The 19,233-nt window shown below is 38.9% G+C and overlaps 2 protein-coding genes across 3 annotated transcripts; one reads left to right on the plus strand and one right to left on the minus strand.

Annotated features, from left to right (window-relative positions):
* Nucleotides 1-8,502: 8,502 nt before the first annotated feature.
* LOC131679147 (aspartate aminotransferase, mitochondrial-like) lies at nucleotides 8,503-10,981 on the minus strand. Of its 2 annotated transcripts, none has more exons than XM_058959777.1 (4): nucleotides 10,826-10,981; nucleotides 10,643-10,738; nucleotides 9,731-10,238; nucleotides 8,503-9,454 (listed from the first exon to the last, which is right to left on the minus strand). In XM_058959777.1, the coding sequence occupies exons 2-4, from the start codon at nucleotides 10,726-10,728 to the stop codon at nucleotides 8,759-8,761; spliced, it is 1,290 nt and encodes a 429-aa protein (XP_058815760.1). In that variant the 5' UTR covers nucleotides 10,729-10,738; nucleotides 10,826-10,981; the 3' UTR covers nucleotides 8,503-8,758. The 2 variants fall into 2 exon arrangements, with proteins under 2 accessions (XP_058815760.1, XP_058815759.1); XM_058959776.1 differs by having other exon boundaries at nucleotides 10,818-10,980.
* A 5,820-nt stretch (nucleotides 10,982-16,801) lies between these two features.
* Nucleotides 16,802-19,046, plus strand: LOC131679145 (uncharacterized protein KIAA2013 homolog). The gene is made up of 3 exons (XM_058959774.1): nucleotides 16,802-17,115; nucleotides 17,181-17,655; nucleotides 17,711-19,046. Exons 1-3 carry the CDS (start codon nucleotides 16,944-16,946, stop codon nucleotides 18,939-18,941), a joined length of 1,878 nt encoding a protein of 625 aa, XP_058815757.1. The 5' UTR covers nucleotides 16,802-16,943; the 3' UTR covers nucleotides 18,942-19,046.
* Nucleotides 19,047-19,233: the final 187 nt, after the last annotated feature.

Raw genomic sequence — 19,233 nt, forward strand, 5'->3', positions numbered from 1 at the left:
TAAAACTTTTTCCGTTTGCTCCGAGAACCGTGTATTTTAAGTTTCCCGGGGTAGTGTACAAAAGCCCTACAAACTCGTAAATAAGCTTTACGAAGTAACTCGTATCAAATCATCAACATCATCTCCTTTACACAACGAAAAAACCAGTGCTTGTTGTTATACCTTCGTGAAATGACCCAGTAGAGAGATTCACCTTCTGTGCATCTCGTTCGATTGTATGCGTGAGGATGAAGAGAAAGACAAAATAAAAAGTATTGGCTGCTCAGAAGTCAACTCACTTTTTTCCATACGTTTATTTGACACGGCATTTGCAAAAGCTTTTTACGCCAGTTTCTTTTTTTACATAGCACGTTACAAAAATCCTCAAGACTAATTTTACCTATACTAGTAATTTGTCTAAAACTAACACTGAAATCACTTTATTGTTTGCTTTTTTCCTTACATTGTTGTATTTCATAATGATCTAGTATTTTCGGGTGTATTTATTTACTTTTTTTCTGTTATTGTCTAAATTTAAAAACTGAATATTCTAGGACACTTTAATTGGTGAATGATTAGCCTTGGATGAGAGTATGAGGAGATGAATTTAATTAAATTTTGGCAGACGCTGTTTTTAGAAAATGATAGATAAGTTCCATGTATAGAGGATCGCGATACGCCAGGATGTCTCTAACAGGAACATGGATTGGTCTTCCTCGGACTTGTAAAGAATGTACTAATTGTGATCTGGCTTCACGATATTCAGTGCAGGACCAAACAACATGCTCAATGTCATGGTAACCCTCTCCACAAGCACAATGATTACCCTCAGCGAGCCCAGTACGACGGAGATGCGCATCTAAAGTATAATGATTGGACATGAGCCTTGACATCACACGGATGAAGTCTCGACTTACATCCAATCCTTTGAACCATGCCTTCGTTGATACTTTAGGGATAATTGAGTGTAGCCATCGTCCCATATCTCCATTGTCCCAAGATGTTTGCCAACTAGCAAGTGTCCTCTGTCGAGAAGCGCTATAAAATTCATTGTAAGCGATGGGTCTTTCATATATTTCACCATCTAGTGCACCAATCTTGGCTAAATTATCAGCTTTCTCATTTCCCGCAATAGAGCAATGGGCGGGGAGCCACACTAGGGTAAATTTATAACATTTTCTTGTTAGGTTACTCAAAGATTCTCGTATCTTCCCCAAAAAGAATGGATCTTGATTATCAATCCTCTTTGAGCGTAGAGCTGCAATTGTGCTGAGACTATCAGTGAGGATAAAGTAATGGTTCGGGGTAAAGTATTAATTATTTGCAAACTATAGTGAACTGCTGCTAGTTCCGCTATATAAACAGAGGCGGGTTCTGCAAGTTTGAGAGAAATTGAAAAATTATTGTTGAAAATACCGAAACCAGTGGCCTCACTGATTCATGACCCATCAGTGTAAAATATTTTAAGGCAGTCTATGTGTTGATATTTACTTGTGAATATTTTAGGGATCTCCCGCGAGCGTAGATGATCCGGAATTCCACGAATCTCTGCTTGCATGGACGTGTCGAAGAATAAAGTGGATTCAGGAGTATCTAGTATATTGACGTATGTGGGATATTTCTTGTGACATGTGATTGAAATACACTGTCATGAATCTGGTTTGGGGTTGAAGCTCGACAAGTCTTTCAAAATTTTCAATTACCAGTGGGTTCATAACCTCACATCGAATAAGTAAACGAGAAGAAAGATCCCAGAATCGGTCTTTTAAAGGAAGAACTCCCGCTAGTACTTCAAGACTCATCGTATGGGTCGACTGCATGCAACCTAAGGCAATTCGTAAACAGCGATACTGTATCCGTTCCAGTTTAATAATGTGAGTGTTCGCAGCTGAACGGAAACAGATGCACCCATATTCCATTACTGAAAGTATTGTTGTTTGATACAATCTTATCATGTCACTTGGATGAGAACCCCACCATGATCCAGTTATTGTTCGCAGAAAATTTATCCTTTGTTGGCATTTCGTTATTAGATACCTAATATGGCCTCCCCATGTGCCTTTAGAATCGAACCAAATTCCAAGGTATTTAAAAGTCAGGACTTGGGCTATCGTTCTACCAACCAACTGAAGCTGAAGTTGAGCCGGGTCACGCTTCCTTGAGAAAACGACCAACTCTGTTTTCTCCGTAGAGAAATCGATGCCCAGTTTTAAAGCCCAAATTGATAAATTATCCAAGCTATCTTGCAATGGTTGTTGTAAATTTATAGCTTTTGGTCCTGTGGCAGAAACCACCTCATCATCTGCAAGTTGTCTTAGAGTGCATGGGCTGACAACACAATTATCAATGTCATTCACGTAAAAATTATAGAGAAGGGGGCTTAGACAAGAGCCTTGTGGGAGCCCATGTAACTTATTCTGAGTGTCGCCAAATCGTCAGATGAAAAATGCATGGGCTGTTCTGACAATAAATTGTATAAATAATTATTTAATATCGGTGAAAGACCACATTGATGTAGCTTCTCCGAGAGAACATCAATGGAAACTGAGTCGAATGCTCCTTTTATGTCTAAGAACACAGACGCCATTTGCTCTTTTTTGCGTAAGCGAGTTGGATTTCTGATGAAGGTAGCGCCAGGCAATCATTCGTTCCGTTTCCTCTCCGAAAACCAAACTGGGTATCTGAGAGCAAGCCGTTCGCCTCAACCCAATTGTCGAGACGTCGTAGGATAATTTTTTCCAACAATTTCCTGATGCAGGATAGCATTGCAATCGGTCGATACGAGTTATGATCGGAGGCTGGTTTTCCCGGTTTTGGAATGGCGATAACTCTCACTTGTCTCCAGTCACGCGGGACAATATTCTGCTCAAGAAACTTGTTGAATAAATTCAACAAGCGTCTTTTTGCTAGGTCAGGCAGATTCTTCACCAAGTTGAATTTAATTCTGTCTAGTCCCGGAGCATTATTGTTGCATGAGACGAGTGCAATTGAAAATTCCATCATTGTCAAAGGCGAATCTATGAAATCGTTACTTGTGGGAGCATCGCGAATGATTTTCTGCGCAGGAGCAGAATCTGGACAAACTTTCTTGGCAAAATTAAATATCCAGCGATTCGAAAAATCTTCGCTTTCATTAGTTACGTTTCGATTCCTCATTCTTCTGGCTGTGTTGATGTTTCTCTTGACAAGCCATCAACGAAACGTCTCCAATAACTAGACTTTTTGGCACGACGTATACTGTCAAATTTGTTTTGCAAAAAGAAATAATTTTCAAAGTTCTCACGTATACCCCCTTTCTGTTTCATAATTTCTTTGTAGGCAACTTGTTTAGCTTCATATGCATCAGAGCACTCTTTGTCCCACCAAGGATTAGGGGGCCGTCTATTTATTGTCATTCCAGGATTGCATTTCGTTTGGGCTTGTTCTGCTGCTTCAATAATTAAACCCGCTAGGAATTCATATTCTTCGGTAGGGGGTAACTCTTCTGTCGAAACAAGAGAAGTGGAAATTAATGTTTCGTATGTTTTCCAATGAATATTTCGTGTTAAGTCATAAGGAACATTGATTGAATTCGTAAGGCCTAATTCACTGTTAATTGAAACAACGATTGGCAAATGATCGCTACCGTGAGGATCAGGTACAACCTTCCACGTGCAATCTAACCGTAGTGATGTCGAGCACAGAGATAGATCTAATGCACTTGGACGTGCAGGAGGTCTGGGGATGCGTCATGTTTCGCCAGTATTTAAAACTGTCATATTAAATTCGTCACAAACATTGTATATCAAAGAGGATCGATTATCATTGTAGAGGGAACCCCGCAATACTCCGTGCGAGTTGAAGTCTCCCAGTATCAGACGCGGAGCAGCCATTGATTCCACTACCTCAAAAATTTGACGTTGTCCAATTTGAACTTTGGGAGGTATATATATATAGAAGCGATAGACATGTCTTTGCCTCAATGCCAGCAATCATGGGGATGGTAATTCTATAGAAAGAATAGCACTTTTTAATTCCTAGAAGCACTCCTCCATACGGGGTGTCTCGGTCTAGGCGAATAATGTTGAAATCATTTAAGTTGAAATTAATGTTTGAGGTAAGCCATGTTTCACATAGAGCAAAAGCATCGCATTTTAAATTATGCAGTAAAATTTTTAAGGAATCAATTTTTGGTATGATACTTCTGCAATTCCACTGTAAAACAGCTTTCACCTTAGGAGTTGAATTAACCATTGAAGGATATAATTGCTGCAAGGATGGGCCATTGAGCAATCAGCTGCTCTAAAAATGTTCTAATTGTTGGGAGGAAAGCTGAAAGTATACTCTTTAGTGGTTCAGAAATATTGAATGCTTTAAAAATCCAATCAACAATTTCAGAAAATTTCAATAATCCTACCCCCGGCTGAGGCTCAGAGGAAGTCAAAATTTTATTATTTCCAGTAATGGTGTTCTGTTTAGATTGTACGTTCCCAAAACCGGGCGGAATTGATTTCGGTTTTGAATAGGAATTTTTCGGTTTTGGGCGCAGTTTATCTATTGGTGGAGAAATTTTAAGGCCCTTTCTTGGCAGCTTGGGAAAACAAGACTGTTTTCTTTTTCTGGAATTTCCGGGTAAAACAAATGATGTACCTTCGCACGCTCCGTCGAAGTCAGACTGTTCCGAAAATAGAGATGTGTAAGTGTTTTCTAAGAAGATGGGTTTAGGGGTAGCATTTTTCAACATTTCTGCATAGGAGCGCTTAGACCTCTCCTTCAAGGATCGTTTAATTTTATCCTCGCGCAATTTATAAATGGGACATGTAGGGAGCTCATGCGAGTTTTCTCCGCACATTAAACATTTTTCTGAATTTTCATTGCATGTATCCTCTTGATGAGAACCCCCACATTTGCCACACCGTGCCTTATTGTAACAGTAAGTGGCTGTGTGGCCAAGCTGTTTACAATTAAGGCAATTCATTACACGAGGGATAAAAAGGCGAACAGGGAGACGAATCTTATCGATAATGACATAGTTGGGCAGCGCAGACCCAGCGAAAGTCACTCGAAACGAGTCAGACAGTCGATAAACTTTTTTATCTCCTTCGTGTGATACTGAATGCAATTGCTTGCATTCAAGTATCTTTACGTCTTTAAGTATGGTGTCTTTGAAACGACCAACCCCATGCTTAATTATGTCATCAACAGTCAAACTCGATTCTGTGATGACCCCATCAATTTCAATTTCCTTTGAAGGAATATACGCTCTATACTCACGCGTAAAAAGCTCGCAAGAAGCAATTGCATTGGCTTGTTTGAGACTACAAACGACAATGGGTATTTTATCTTTATTAACTTTGACGATCTCCTTTACATCCGAGAATCGCGAAGTCAAATCTTTCGAAATTTGAATGATATTTAGCGCCTTTACTTTACGCCTAATAAATACAATCCATGGTCCCGTTGACGACTCTGGGTAAATTTTAATTCTAATCGGGTTTACATTTTCAGCAGGCTTAGGGGGAGGGTCTGTTACTCGTTCTCCCATCTCGTCATCCATGAATGAATTACCTACCACCGAAGAATGCGAGCTGACATGAAACGTAGTAGCTGCTACGCTTACAACGTCAGAGCACAAACAAACGAATTTTTCTTATGTTCCCTTTTTATATGTGTCCCAGTTCCTTCGATGAAAAAGGGGCAGTTCTAGCAACGCTCGCTGCTTGGTCGAATTGTACCGACCAATCATGGATCAGATAATTACTGCTTTCGTAAAATCCATTTTCCCGTTATTTTAAGTAATTGTACATCCTACGTAGTTGGATACAAAATTGTTGTACATATTTCCAATCAGATAGCGCAATAATCTTATTTTTTCATTCAGTACAACGGCAGATATTAACGTTTAAAAAATCGGGTGAAATATCGGCAGAAAATTTTGAAACGGGACCCCTATATTGAAACGCTAGAAGTATTCTACTTCAAAAAACTTTTGCTGAAAGTTTTTTTACGTCTCTTGCTGAAAGTTTTTTTACGCGGATTTTCGAATTAACGCGGTTTTTCGAATTAACGCGGTTTTTTACGCGGATTTTCCAATTAACGTGGTTTTTACGCGGTACGTATCCTCCGCGTAAAAAAAAAATTGACAAAAATATTGAACATGTAAGGGTCGCTTCAGGTTCAAGAACAATTTTTCACTAGTGGTCTAAATATATTTAAAATGACGGCTAACATTGGCGAACAATTGTTTTCGAGTGTTACCCCGGATAGAATTTTACAATAGCATTTACCCTACAAACAATCATAAAACAATAAATATTATAGTTATTACTGTTTACACATTGTTGGATGCAAAGTTCTCACAGTAGATTTACAATAAAATTTCATGTAACATTAAATTTCACTGTTCAGCAAAAAACTGATACAGTGCATTCACATTAAATTTTACTGTTTTCGAGAAAAAAATGTATAGAGAAAAATTGATTTTTTTAATGTTAAGATACATAACCACCCCCCCTTTTTCTTTGTAAAAGTCTATTTTAAATTGAAATTTACTGTAAAAACGTTAAAGTTTATTGTTTTTGTGTTGTAGCATAACACCAAAACTTACTGTAAATTATTGTAAAATTACTGTACTGTCACAGTGAAAATCATGGTTATGTTACTGTACATTTCTATTCGGGACATCTGTTAGTCTGTGGTAAAAGTACTATTTTGCATATGGTATGAAAATACGTTGGAATGCATTTATTGCCACATGTTCGAATAAACCGAGCAATCGGGGGGATCTTACGTTTACGTACGGAACATTTCCAATGCAAAACATAAAATGCTCTAAAAACCCACCAAACCGTTTGTCAAAATGCGCATTCATTTCGATTTTAATGCAGATTCAAGGAAAGCTCGAAAGAAGAAATCAACCCCTATGGTTAGATAAAACAGGCAGACGAAAAGATAGATTTTCGCGCAAAATTTATTTGGCATTCACATTAAAATAACTGCTCATGTTTACAAGAAGGAATCAATCCCTATGTTCGAGTAAATCGGTTACACGAGTGGATAACAGGTTTACTTTCGAAGGTCCGTCGCTTTCGATGGCACATCCGCAGCATCTTCACACCGTATCAGTTCCTTGAATTAGGTAATGCGCAAACCTTCAACTTTGCAACTTCACCACAAAAAAATAATAAAAATATTAACTTTTCTGGAGAATTGCTTTCTAAGGAATGGTACATTCTGGGGAATGATATTCAATCATTTTCAACGTATATCAAATGTAATGTTTATTCCTATTTTCGAATGATGTTAATTTTTTACAAAAAAAAAACAAGATAAAAATCCGGTCACATAACAAACTGAATCTACTCAGTAAAGTTCAACTGGAATTCTGAGTGGCTCTAGATAGTATCCGGCTTTAGTTACACAGCTGAATTATAGAATTGGTCGTGTTACTGAAGTCGTGCACTAACTCACTACAGCCGGTCTGGATTCTGGCTAGATTTGCTGAATATATTGGAATCGCTAGGCGTAGAGTGATTATTGATGAGAATACGAGTGCAATGTCAAGAAGAGGAACGCTGTACATTATATCCCCGTGTTGTACATAATAGCTCAATAGAATAGAAAAACAGTTTAAGAAACCTTAGCTAAGCAAAATTATACCTTGATGTCGAGTTGATAGGCATAGCTTAGTAGAGAAGCGTCTTGAAGCGCACTATAAGTTCCCGCAATATAGGTTGTTTGCCCCCGAAAGATCGCTTTCTTCGAGCTTCGCGCACAGTTGGACAAATGAACCGACGCTGAAATTTTATCCATTAGTGCGCATTGGCCATCGGTTGATTTCGCACACACTTTCGGCACGAAAGTACTAGATTCGTTATGTATATGTATATTGATTGTGATTAATGTGTATGTTAGTGAATAGATTTTAGTACATACGAAAACGCTGTCGAAAAATCGATCAATATTGTACAGAGAAAATAAAATATAAGAAATTTAGGCAAATGGGGTTACTTTTCTCGCATCGGTATAATAAAAAACAAAAAGTGAAAATCGAAAAAATGTACACCACTTTTCTTCTAACGATAAGCGTTTTAGTGGTAAGAGTAAAACTTTCTCACCTGATTAGTAGAAGACAACCCGTCTATTTTTGCGCCCCACAAACGAAAATTCATCCTGATAGTCACCCCACATACAAAAGCAGCATGAATGGAAACAAGTGCATATAACAACACCTAATTATTTACAAAGCAGAAGGAACAAACAGTTAGTTTGGAACGTCAGCTCGATTTGACTCCACGAACGTGTGCTGGTTCTACAGGATGCCACTTCGGGCGCAGACAGAAACAATGAAAACAAAAGCATTAAAGTAATTTTTAAACAATATTTATATATAAAAAAGTGACAAACTCTACACGTAGTGAAAAGATGTATGAAACCATTGTAGCAGAAGAGAGTGGATATTATTGTACATTTGAACTTTTTGAAAAGAAATAAAATTTTAATTAATGATACATTTTAGGTAGTTTCTCAAGTATTCAATACAAATTTTGACAAGCACTTTTTCCTGTATATTCTAAGTTTAATTTGCTGTAACATAATCCTGGATTGATACAAACTACGGATAATAATCACTTTACGGTTCTGAAATCAATTTGATTGATCAATAAGCTCGGCAAAAGCAGAACCCTTAAATGCCATCATCTAAATGAGTCCTTTCGGATAGAAAAATAAACAGCTTCCGCGATCGCGATCTATTTCATGGATCACGACAGGACAGTAAATAAGCAACTAGCTGATGATCCTACTTGGTTACTGCATGAATAGCTTCAGCCAGATAGTTCACATTTTTCGTAGTGACTCCGGCCATCGAAATGCGACCGTCCTTGGTCAAATACACACTGAAGTCCTTCGTCAGCTTCTCACACTGCTGCTGATCCATACCAGTAAAACAGAACATGCCAATTTGATCAGTGATGTGCTGCCAGTTCCGGGTGGATCCTAGCTTCTTCAAATTATCCTGCAGTTTAGATCGCACCGAAATAATACGATTGGCCATCAATTTAACGTCTCCCAGCCACTCCTGGCGCAGACTCGGGTCGCTCAATATTTCCGTCACCAGTCGAGCACCGTGAATTGGTGGATTGGAATACATTGGACGAATCAGAATCTTGATCTGTGACATTGTACGAGCGGCTTCGTCTTTATCGGAACAGACGAGTGAGAAGGCTCCGGCACGCTCACCGTAGAGGCCCATATTTTTGGCATAGCTTTGAGCCAAGGCAATCTGGTGACCATCCTTCAGGAAGGCACGCACGGCGAAAGCATCCTTGGCGACGTCGCCACTAGCAAAGCCCTGGTAGGCCATGTCGAAGTAGGGGAATAGCTTACGCTTCTTGAAGAGTGCCGAAATTTCGGCCCATTGTTCTGGGCGTGGATCCACGCCAGTCGGGTTGTGGGCACATGCGTGAAGCAGTACGGCCGAGCCTTCGGGAATTTTCTGAAAAAAAAAAACAATTTATTATTTTTTTACTATTTAAAAAAATAGTTAAAGCTCGGTAGAGATGAAGCATTGCAGTCCTAACTTGTGTACATACTTAATTTCATGTCTTATCATCCTTGTTCCACTATGTACATGACGTCGTAAGCGAAACAGTCATGCGATAACGAATGCAAGCACCCCATGAGCTTTCCAATTAACAATCAATTTATGTGTTTACTATCGGAGCGCCTTCCTTGAGGCCGCTGATTAAGGGTTCGCTCAATTCACACTTACCGATAGATCCTCCAGCGCACCCTTGAAATCAAATCCGCAAGTACTGGGGTCATAGTATCGGTAGGACTTAACATTCAATCCCGAGTGACGGAAGATCGGTCCATGATTACCCCACGATGGCGTCGGCAGATAAATGTCTTTTGGTCCCGGGAAAAATGCGGAAAGGAAGGCACCTCCTATTCGCAGTGCACCGGTTCCACTGATACCTTGCACCGTTGCGTTCTGTCCGTTGGCTACGTGCTGGCTGTCCTCGCCCAGAGCCAGCAGTATGCTGTGCTTGCAAAACTCGGCTGTTCCGCCTATTGGTGAATACTCTTTGTCCAGTAGCTTCTCAGCTAGACGCTTTTCGGCTTTGAGTACACTGGGCAACACAAACGGCTTGCCATTGTCATCCCGATAAGCTCCCACGCCGAGGTTGATCTTTTTTGGATTGGTGTCCCGCTTGTATGCTTCCGTTACGCCCAGGATGACGTCCGGGGGACCCATCTGTACGGCGCCCCACCATGAGCTGTAAAGGTATAATTCAGTGTCATGAACAAAATTTCGTTTTTTTTTATTACTATTTTTAGCATCAGCTCACGAACGCAATTTTCGTTGGGTAATAGATTGTGTTCAGAAAACAAAATGATTCAACTGTGACCTCCGTTGTGCATCAAATTAGTAGGAACAAATATCATCCAGCAAAGGCATGATACGGGTAATAAACTGTTATCATGCTATGGTCAACCCGATTTTGTTTTTGCAAATGTCACATGCACATCTAGGATGATAATTTACTGATAACTTTTGTTACATTTTTCGTCTATACAATTGCATGTTGACCTTGAAAGTTGAAAGGTCGTTTCCAGCAAAGTGCCTACCCGCATATTTCTACCCATATCCATTTATTCCGATTAAAACAAATTAAATTACCATGATCGATGACCGACGAAATTCTCAAAGGCACCCGGACTTCGAAGTAAAGCAGCTGATCGCTGGAGAGTTTTAGAGCATGCCATTTTTCAAAATCTGCAATAAATCGAAAGTATTACGCCACTAAGCTTATCTGTCCAAATACAAAATATCTTTCATATGTTTCTATACTAACCAAATTACCTTCGGAACAAATGAATAGAGTTTAATTGATTTGTATTGAATGTTCCGGTAAAGTCGAATTACGCACGCACTGCAGTACGAATACCACAAACCGCAAAGATGAAGACTGATGACTGTCTGCGGAGCGAAGTACCGAGTGCGGCATCGATGGGAACGCTCGCTATCAGTTAAAAAGGGGAGCACGAGAGAGAAATTAACGATGCGCTGACAAAAATTAACTCCCTGATGCTGAGCGTATATACCTTTGGCGATCTAGCGACGGTAATGCAGAGTCAAGATGAAGTGAAAGAAAGGTGGGAAAAGTTGTCAACAATTTAAAATCAGTTTCAAAAATTCCAAAATTAAGATATTCAGAAATTCGAATAATCAATCATTCAAAAATTCAAATGCTCGAAAATTAAAAGAATCCAAAAGCTCAAAACAAATTATAGATTGAAAATATAAAAAATCAGAAATTCGAAAATTCAAGTCAACACAAATCTTTCATTAAGGCTAGGTTACAGTACGGAGAACGTGTGACGGGATTTGTGTTGTGTATTTTAAATGGAACTCGGGGTTTCAAATCCCGTGGATGAATATGAGACTATGACACAAAAATGACAGTTTTCATGAAGTGTAAACCCAACCGCGGGAAACATCGCGAGATTTTTAAACTGGGGCTCAGCAAATGATCGCATAGAAACCCCATACAAATGAAAAGGCGCGTGCATCTTTTCTTCAAATTTCATGAAAATATCGAAAGATTGTAATATTTGTGTGCAACAACCACCCTAATAAAAAGATTTCAAAACGTACTTTAACCCATATAGTGCAACGATTCCACATATTGTTTGGATGATACCCTGAACAGGTCGTTAGGCTCTTAAATACACCTACGATGTTTATTACCCAGGAAAACACTAACGGCCAATTTCTTCACTTGGATGAAAACAGCTTTTCTTTGTAAACCGGTCACCAGCAACCTGGAAACTGGTTTTCAGCGAAAGCCGGTTTTCATCCAGTGAGTGTTACGAAATTTCAGAATCAGTTACTTGTTTCTACTTGCATTTACCGAAATCTACATTCAGATTCAACGCCTCTCCCATTCATTCACTTTCCAACTGACTGAAATTTCATGCAGAATCGAATGCTTTAGTGCAGAGGAAATATAAATTCATTTACCAACCAAAGCATCCATTTGTTATTATGTCGACAGTTTGAAGGCAGAAGTTAGCATCTTCTACATTTTCGAGCATAAGTGAACTGCGTAATCTATTGGGGTTTTAGATTGATTGACATTGGTGTAGTGGAGTGCACTGAAACTGCACCGTTTTTGCACTTTCTAGCAGAGGTACAGAAAACTGGGTATGTTCCATTGACACTTCTGCTAGAAAGTGCAAAACCAGTGCAATCCACTACACCGGTGTCAATCAATCGAAAATCCCATATATCTGGTGCACTTTTGATCGATAATCCCTCTCAGAGCCAGCATAGAAATAAAATTTACTTTGCTTCTGAAACCGAACATGTTCGTACCTGAAAACGCTGCGTCGAGAGAACGAATGACTATGGAAACGAACCAAAAATTTCATTCATCGCAGCGGGCATGAATTGAATTTCGTTTTCTTTCAAGTTCATGCAGCGATGTCAATTTTTTAAGCTCTGCATCCAGTGAAGAAATTGGCCGTTAGCGCTAAAGCAATCATTATATTTACTATATAACAGCTTTTCGTTGCTGTTAGGCTCTATACAAGCTTAGTAAATGCTTGTAAGCACGACGAAAATCATATTTTTTTCGTAACGTATTTTTAATGTAGTGGTGTATTTTCGACGTATTAAATGTCTTAGTGTATATTGAAGTATTTCTCATGTTTTTTTTCGATCGTGTAGTTTACATTCACTTTGAATGGGAAGTGATCTGCCCCTCTGCCGAAGCAAAAGCAACTTTAGAATCTTTCGAACATGTCATGTCAGAATCCCCAGCGTTCCTTCCATTGTAGAATTATTCTGGTTGCAGTTAAAAATCGAAATAGAGAACTTGCGCCTTTCGGTTTTTCTCCTATTTTCAGCATACGCAACTAAAGCGCAACAGGTGTAGATGATGCGCAACTTGATTCTCTAACATGTACTAACTAATAGTTGCCCACACTGTAAATAGGGAAAAAAGTAAAAGGCGCAAGTTCAATATTTCAATTTTCAACTGCCACCAGAATATTGAAACCCATCTACGAAAGTCTATCATCTAATGATTGATTAGAAAGATGCTTAGGAGCTCACACTCAAAACAACAATGAGTCTATGAATAGTGTAATTTGGGTGTTAGCGCTAAAACACTTGCACAAATTCTGACAGTCAGGTGGTCAATGTTGCGACTTCTTTGGCATTCAGCATCTTCAACCAAGGATTTTCATCGATATTACTATAGCTATGGCGATGATGAGAATTACCTTGGGGACTGAAGCTGAAAGAAGTACTACTCGGCTCGACGGTGAACGTATAACTCGTTCAGAACACAAAGTGGGTGTCGCGGCAAAACAGGCCCGAATTCAAAAGATGGAGCAAAGTGTGGACAACCAAGAACCTTTTCGTGATGAGGAAGAGGGAGGTGAGTTTTACGGCCTCGGTATAGCGATTAACTAGTGAGGTACTACAATCGAATTATACACCGTACTTTATCTTTAAATGCGCTTTCTCGAAAGTAGTGTTTATTAAGGTCAAGTAAGACTTTTCAAAGAAATACTGGTCCGATTTCAATAATTTTTTCTTCAATTGTTCAGAAAATGTCATTAATAAAGTTTCAACACGCTCATCCATAAAAACTCAAATTTGAGTAGCCAGCCACTCAATTTCATTAAAAGTGCACATAGTCAAAAATTGAGTTTTCCTCGTTTACTCAGTTTTGATTTTGGGATAACAATGTCAAATTTGAGTACATTTTACTCAAGAGGGAAATACAGAAAATAGTCATTCCGCATTTTTAATAAAAGTACAAAGACATTCATTGGCATTTCAAATATCATTTACCTGATCCTCCAGACCGTTGTCCAGGTGTTTGCGATGTTCGGGAACTTAATCCAAGGGTCGTTCTCTACATCTATTTCATGCCGATCGGCATCTTGTATAAATTGCCGAAACTACAAAAACGCAACTGGAAGTAAGATTTGAAAGCAAGCAAAACTCAATGAAACTTACATTCTAATTTTATGAACGATCATCGGCTTTAACTTCAGGCTCTTTTTAAAATTTAAATCAACACCTAATTCCGCAAACTTTTTTGAGAGTATTTTTTCACTCAGAACTTTGAAGATTTTATGATTACTCAAGAAATGAGTTAGTTCTACTCAAATTAAAACTCATTTTTTGACATATTGCTATTACTTTTGAAATTGAGTGCTCCGAACTCAAATTTTGAGTAGTTTTGAATGAGCGTGATAGTCGCGAGAGATTTTTTTTCGACTTCAAAAGTAAAATTGAAAAGTCAAAACATGTATCTTCAAAAATAACAAAAAGATTCAAAATACATTGAGTAGATATTTTACAATTTATACACAAAAAGGGCTAAATTTTAGCTCTCGCGAGTAGAGACCTAAACGCCCTAATGAAATATTTAAAATGATTGGGGAATATGAATATTATTACATTGATTTAATCATATTTAATAATCGTGCATGGATTCGCTAAGTTTATTAATGTAGATTCATTTTCATTAATTTCTATGCGCTAATAAGAGAGATATTTGAAAACATTATTTGGTGCTCATCAATTTCACGTTCATTTTCACCGAAGGTGTAAATGTAAATGGGCCATAATATTCACGGTAAAAAAAATTTACCCATTTTATTATTCAAATTGCCCATTTTCGGAAGTTATTCGAGCTGTCAAAAAATGGGTTCTGTTTTGTTTCTAACAATGGGTACTTTCTATCCATTTCACAATCACTCGAAGGGGTAATACCAATGGGTATATGGATCCTAATAATGAGTAAAAAATCCTTTAGGAAAATTTCAAAAGAGTTAACCTGCAAATTATTGATCGTAGCGGAACTTGCAAATTATCGGCTCGTAACCGTGGCGCATTCGGAACATTTCGACAATGATTCGAAAACAACGGCGGTTTATACTACTGAGGATGTTACAAATATTAGTCAGTTCCGCAATTTTGACTGCTTTGGAAGCCAACAACGATATTCTAACCAGGGTTTTATGTATTTTTGTGGTTTTAGAGCATCTATATCGAGTTTCGTATAGTTCTATGAGATGGAAATAATGTGAAATGGATGTTTTGTATTTATTTCTAAATTCAGAAATAATTCTATTTTCAATATTTATCATTCTGGGACGATATTCATGAATAGGTTTTTTACGCATTTTTGTAGCTGTTCCGCGAAAAATAATGAATTAAACGTCTTCAGGTTGACATAAAGTCTGTACTTATTAATGAGTACAAACTCTTTACACATTAAGTGGGTTTTTCCCTAAGAGTAGATTACTCTAATAATGTATAACAAATTTGCATCAAATTCAAAAAGATGCATTGAATAACAATTTTTGCATCAACTTTGCACTCCCTTGCAGAAAAGTGTGTACGTCCTACGTTGATCCACTTCGCTTATTTGATTTTGAGCTACGTTTCTTGCAGGACTTTGACGTCTTACACGCAATGCAAAATACATTCTGAATTTGTAATTTAATGGAATGAAATGCAACTAATTTCCTTTATTTTTCAAAATGCATCACAACTGCCCCTATTGGCGATTTACGGCAAAGCCAAAATTAGTCATGCGACACCTATGATTCAGCTCATGAACTGGCAAAGTGATACAGTTTGCTTTTTTTCACCCGTAAGTGAGTCGTAGCTTACAACAAAATCTTCATTATCTTCTCGGAAAAAGCTTACCACTGCCAAAATATGAATGAAACGAGTAAGAAATTTAGTTTTATTTGCAATTATTCTGAAATTACAGCCATTTGCAACTATTTCACTCATACATTTCTTCGAAATGTAATCGGGGTATTATTGTGGTTATAAAAAATCGTTCCATAAATAAAGTTCCAACTCGAAACCGAGACCCAATCAGCACCAATGTCAAACTCCTTTATATTTTGAACTACGTAGGAGATTCAGTGAAGACTATCGGAGAGAAGGATCGGCTGTGCATGATACAAAGCTGACACTTTCCTATTAGCCGGATGTATTCTTTCCTCGCGTGATCTGGAGAGTTTCATGAATTTACACCAACTCATGAAGGTTTAGCTTAACTTAGGACGAACGGGAAATGCTGTTGCGGCGGCTACGGTGCTCAACAAATTACATTTCGAAACAGCGCGCATATAGCTCTGTGAATAATATTAGAAACCACTATGTTTTACACTCTTTTCGCAAGATGTTTACTCATCATCTGATAAAATGATGATTTTCCTCCATTTTCATAAACAATTATCAACAAATTGATCGGTAATTTGGTGTTTAAAAGTCATTTTTTACCAATGTTTACAGAAAATATATGCACTATGACAGAACAGAATAAAATCAGCAACACTTTCCTTCCAGCGCTATCTGCGAGCGGTTTCAACGTAGAATCGCCAATAGATTTTTACACTTTTTTTGAAAATGAGTTGTTTTCTACGCATAATGGTTACTTTATTTTATCAGTGTATTTAGAATGATTTCTCGACAAACACATGATTAGGGCTCAAACGCCAAAGGTGAAAATTTACTTTGAGAGAAAATTCTGGACGAACCGTTATTATCCAAGCACGGTGCATAACAGCCAATAAACGAGAAAACTTTTCTCTTTTGTTTGCTATCAACGGCTTCCCTGACCGATTAACGGTTCTCCGGAATTCTCCCCCGAAGTAAATTTTGACAGTTGGCTTTTGAGCTCTAATCATATGTTTGTCGAATTTTTTTTGTGTGACTTCTTCTTTATCGACACAACAATCCGGCGAAAGAAGTAACAGCAGTCACAGGGTTTGTTTTGGTTTAAATTTTTTGACGTCTTCAATGATAAAAAGAACAAGAATAGAAAGAAGAACAAAATCGAAGTGAAAAAATGTCGCAAATTTTTAGCAGAAAAACATGAAATATTGCTTACAATTTTTACCAATCCTGTGAAAGGTTCACCAGTTAACGTTCAGACATGAATATCAAATTTGATACCAGTGAGTTTACTCGTCGCTTGAAACGAACGTTCGACGGAAACCTATCGTATCGAAAACTTTTCCTGTTGCTCTTTTTCGTGGCTGTTTTTCTCTTGTATATCGGACCATCCTTCCTGCGATGGCTATTTGGACGTAGCGAACCAGCCAAAGGTGATAATTTTTGTATCTTTTCAAGGTAACCCAACACGCTTATAGTTATTTCTATGTCTGAGCAGATCACACCATACGTTGTATGGACGACCGGCTAACGCCCTTCTACCTGCAAAACTTGGAATTCAATGTAAACATTCGACATCAGCCAGCTTTCCCACACGAACATGACGCAATTCCGTATGTGGGCAATGGTTTCTTCGGGCTGGAAATTCAACAGGACGCAAATTTGAACGTATTTCGCGGACGTGCCTTGCAACAACCGGTTAACTATCATCCGATTGTGAGCGTTGCTACTGGTGCCGGCTTTGAAACTCATCGGGAGGCCACCGTTGTAGAATATTTGAGTGGAATCGTGCACCGATTTCAGTGTTTCTCGGAAGGTTACTTTGCGTCCTATCAGTATTATGCCCATCGGACGATGCCGTCAGTGTTGGTGCAGGAGATACAGATCACGAATACAAAGAATCAATTGATGGATGTGGAATTGACTGTTCCGAGGATTTCCGATTGGCCCACGGCACTTACCAAGAGCATTAAGTAAGTTAGTGAGTGATTGATATTGTGAAGGGAATATTATACCATATTTTTTTAGACTCCAGCACGGTTCAACGATTTTGGATTATCAGGTCATTACTGGTCTTGTTGATGTTGCGGCCAGCGGGAACAGCGACAAACGTGTCCAAGTTGTGTCTATTGTAGCTCGTAAAATGCCGCGTATTTTAACGCTGAAAAAACGAGGCACGACAAAGTTGGAGCTACTGTTAGCCATAGACTATTCGGAACCGATAGCAAAGGAAAAATACCCGGCCCAGAAGGATTTGACGGAGCAGCTGGCAATTGATGCAATGAACAAGGCGCTGCAGGCAGCGGAACATGGTGAGCATAATGCCTACTATGCGTTTAAGCGGGACCATATCAAAGTTTGGAACAGCTTGTGGGAGACTGGATTCCATATTAGTACTTCGAAGGCGGAAAATACGTTGAACGGGAACGACATCAATGCAACGATGTACGCAGTAATTTCTCATGCCAGAGCTTTTGAGTATGAGAATTTTAGCAGCGCTCAGAAGAAAATGGATATTGCGAAGGCGCTGACATACGCCGAAGGTTGTTACGACAGCTATCACACCTTACAGGCCGAAAATCTATGGAAGAAGATGGGCAACCTGGAAGAACTAAATGCTGTGGTGGCCTCCTGGATGTTGACTTTGGAAAAACAAGGATGTCACAATCTGCTCAAGGCTGGCGCCAGTGGAATTGTTCAAGCGATGGTTCTCAGCTTCGGTGGATTTCGTTTCAGTAACCAGCATTTGGAGCTAAATATACATCCAAAGTATCTCCATCGGGACTACGACTTCCGCCGGTTGAACTACGGCAACATGACTCACGTGAACGTTTCCATTACCGTGCGGGACGATAATAAAGCGGCTCTATTCGTTGCATTGGATCGTTCCGATCGTAACTATTATGCCTGCGATGCTGGTTGTTTGGATACTCCAATCCAACTAGGGCCGATCAGAACCATATTTCCCGTGAAGGTAACCGAGCCGTTAACTTCGATTCTGTACATAACATCGGACAAGGCACACATGGAAGATCTCCGCCACGCGATCCATGTGAAGGAAGTGATGGAAGCGCCCGCTCACGAACATCACGTGATCGCACTGCACAAACATGGTCACTCGCTAGGAGGGTTGCCGACGCTTTTCTGGGTTTCAATTTGCGTCATCATCATTGTGTTCCACGTGTTCCTCTGCAAGCTGATAGTGAAGGAGTACTGCGAACCGCCGGACAAGATGCGCTATCGGTATAGTAAGCCGTAGGTTGATTTAAGGTTTGGCTTGTGTTGGTAGGACGTGTAAGCGTTGTTCTGAAAGAACGGAGCTAGATGCAATTTTACAAGTTCGCAATAAATGAAACGAACAGAACATTATTTGTCACAAATCTGATACTAGAGAAAAAAAACCTTGGGAGTAGACAATCGCCATATTCCAAATATAAAGAAAACTAAAAAGGAATGATCTCGCCCTGTGAATATGTAAATAATTAAGTATTCGCAATGATAAATTGGTATCGAATTTCAATGCTATAAAATACTTGATAAGCTAAATCCTC

The sequence above is a fragment of the Topomyia yanbarensis genome, chromosome 2 (assembly GCF_030247195.1).
Source record: "Topomyia yanbarensis strain Yona2022 chromosome 2, ASM3024719v1, whole genome shotgun sequence".
Taxonomy (NCBI): Eukaryota; Metazoa; Arthropoda; class Insecta; order Diptera; family Culicidae; genus Topomyia; species Topomyia yanbarensis.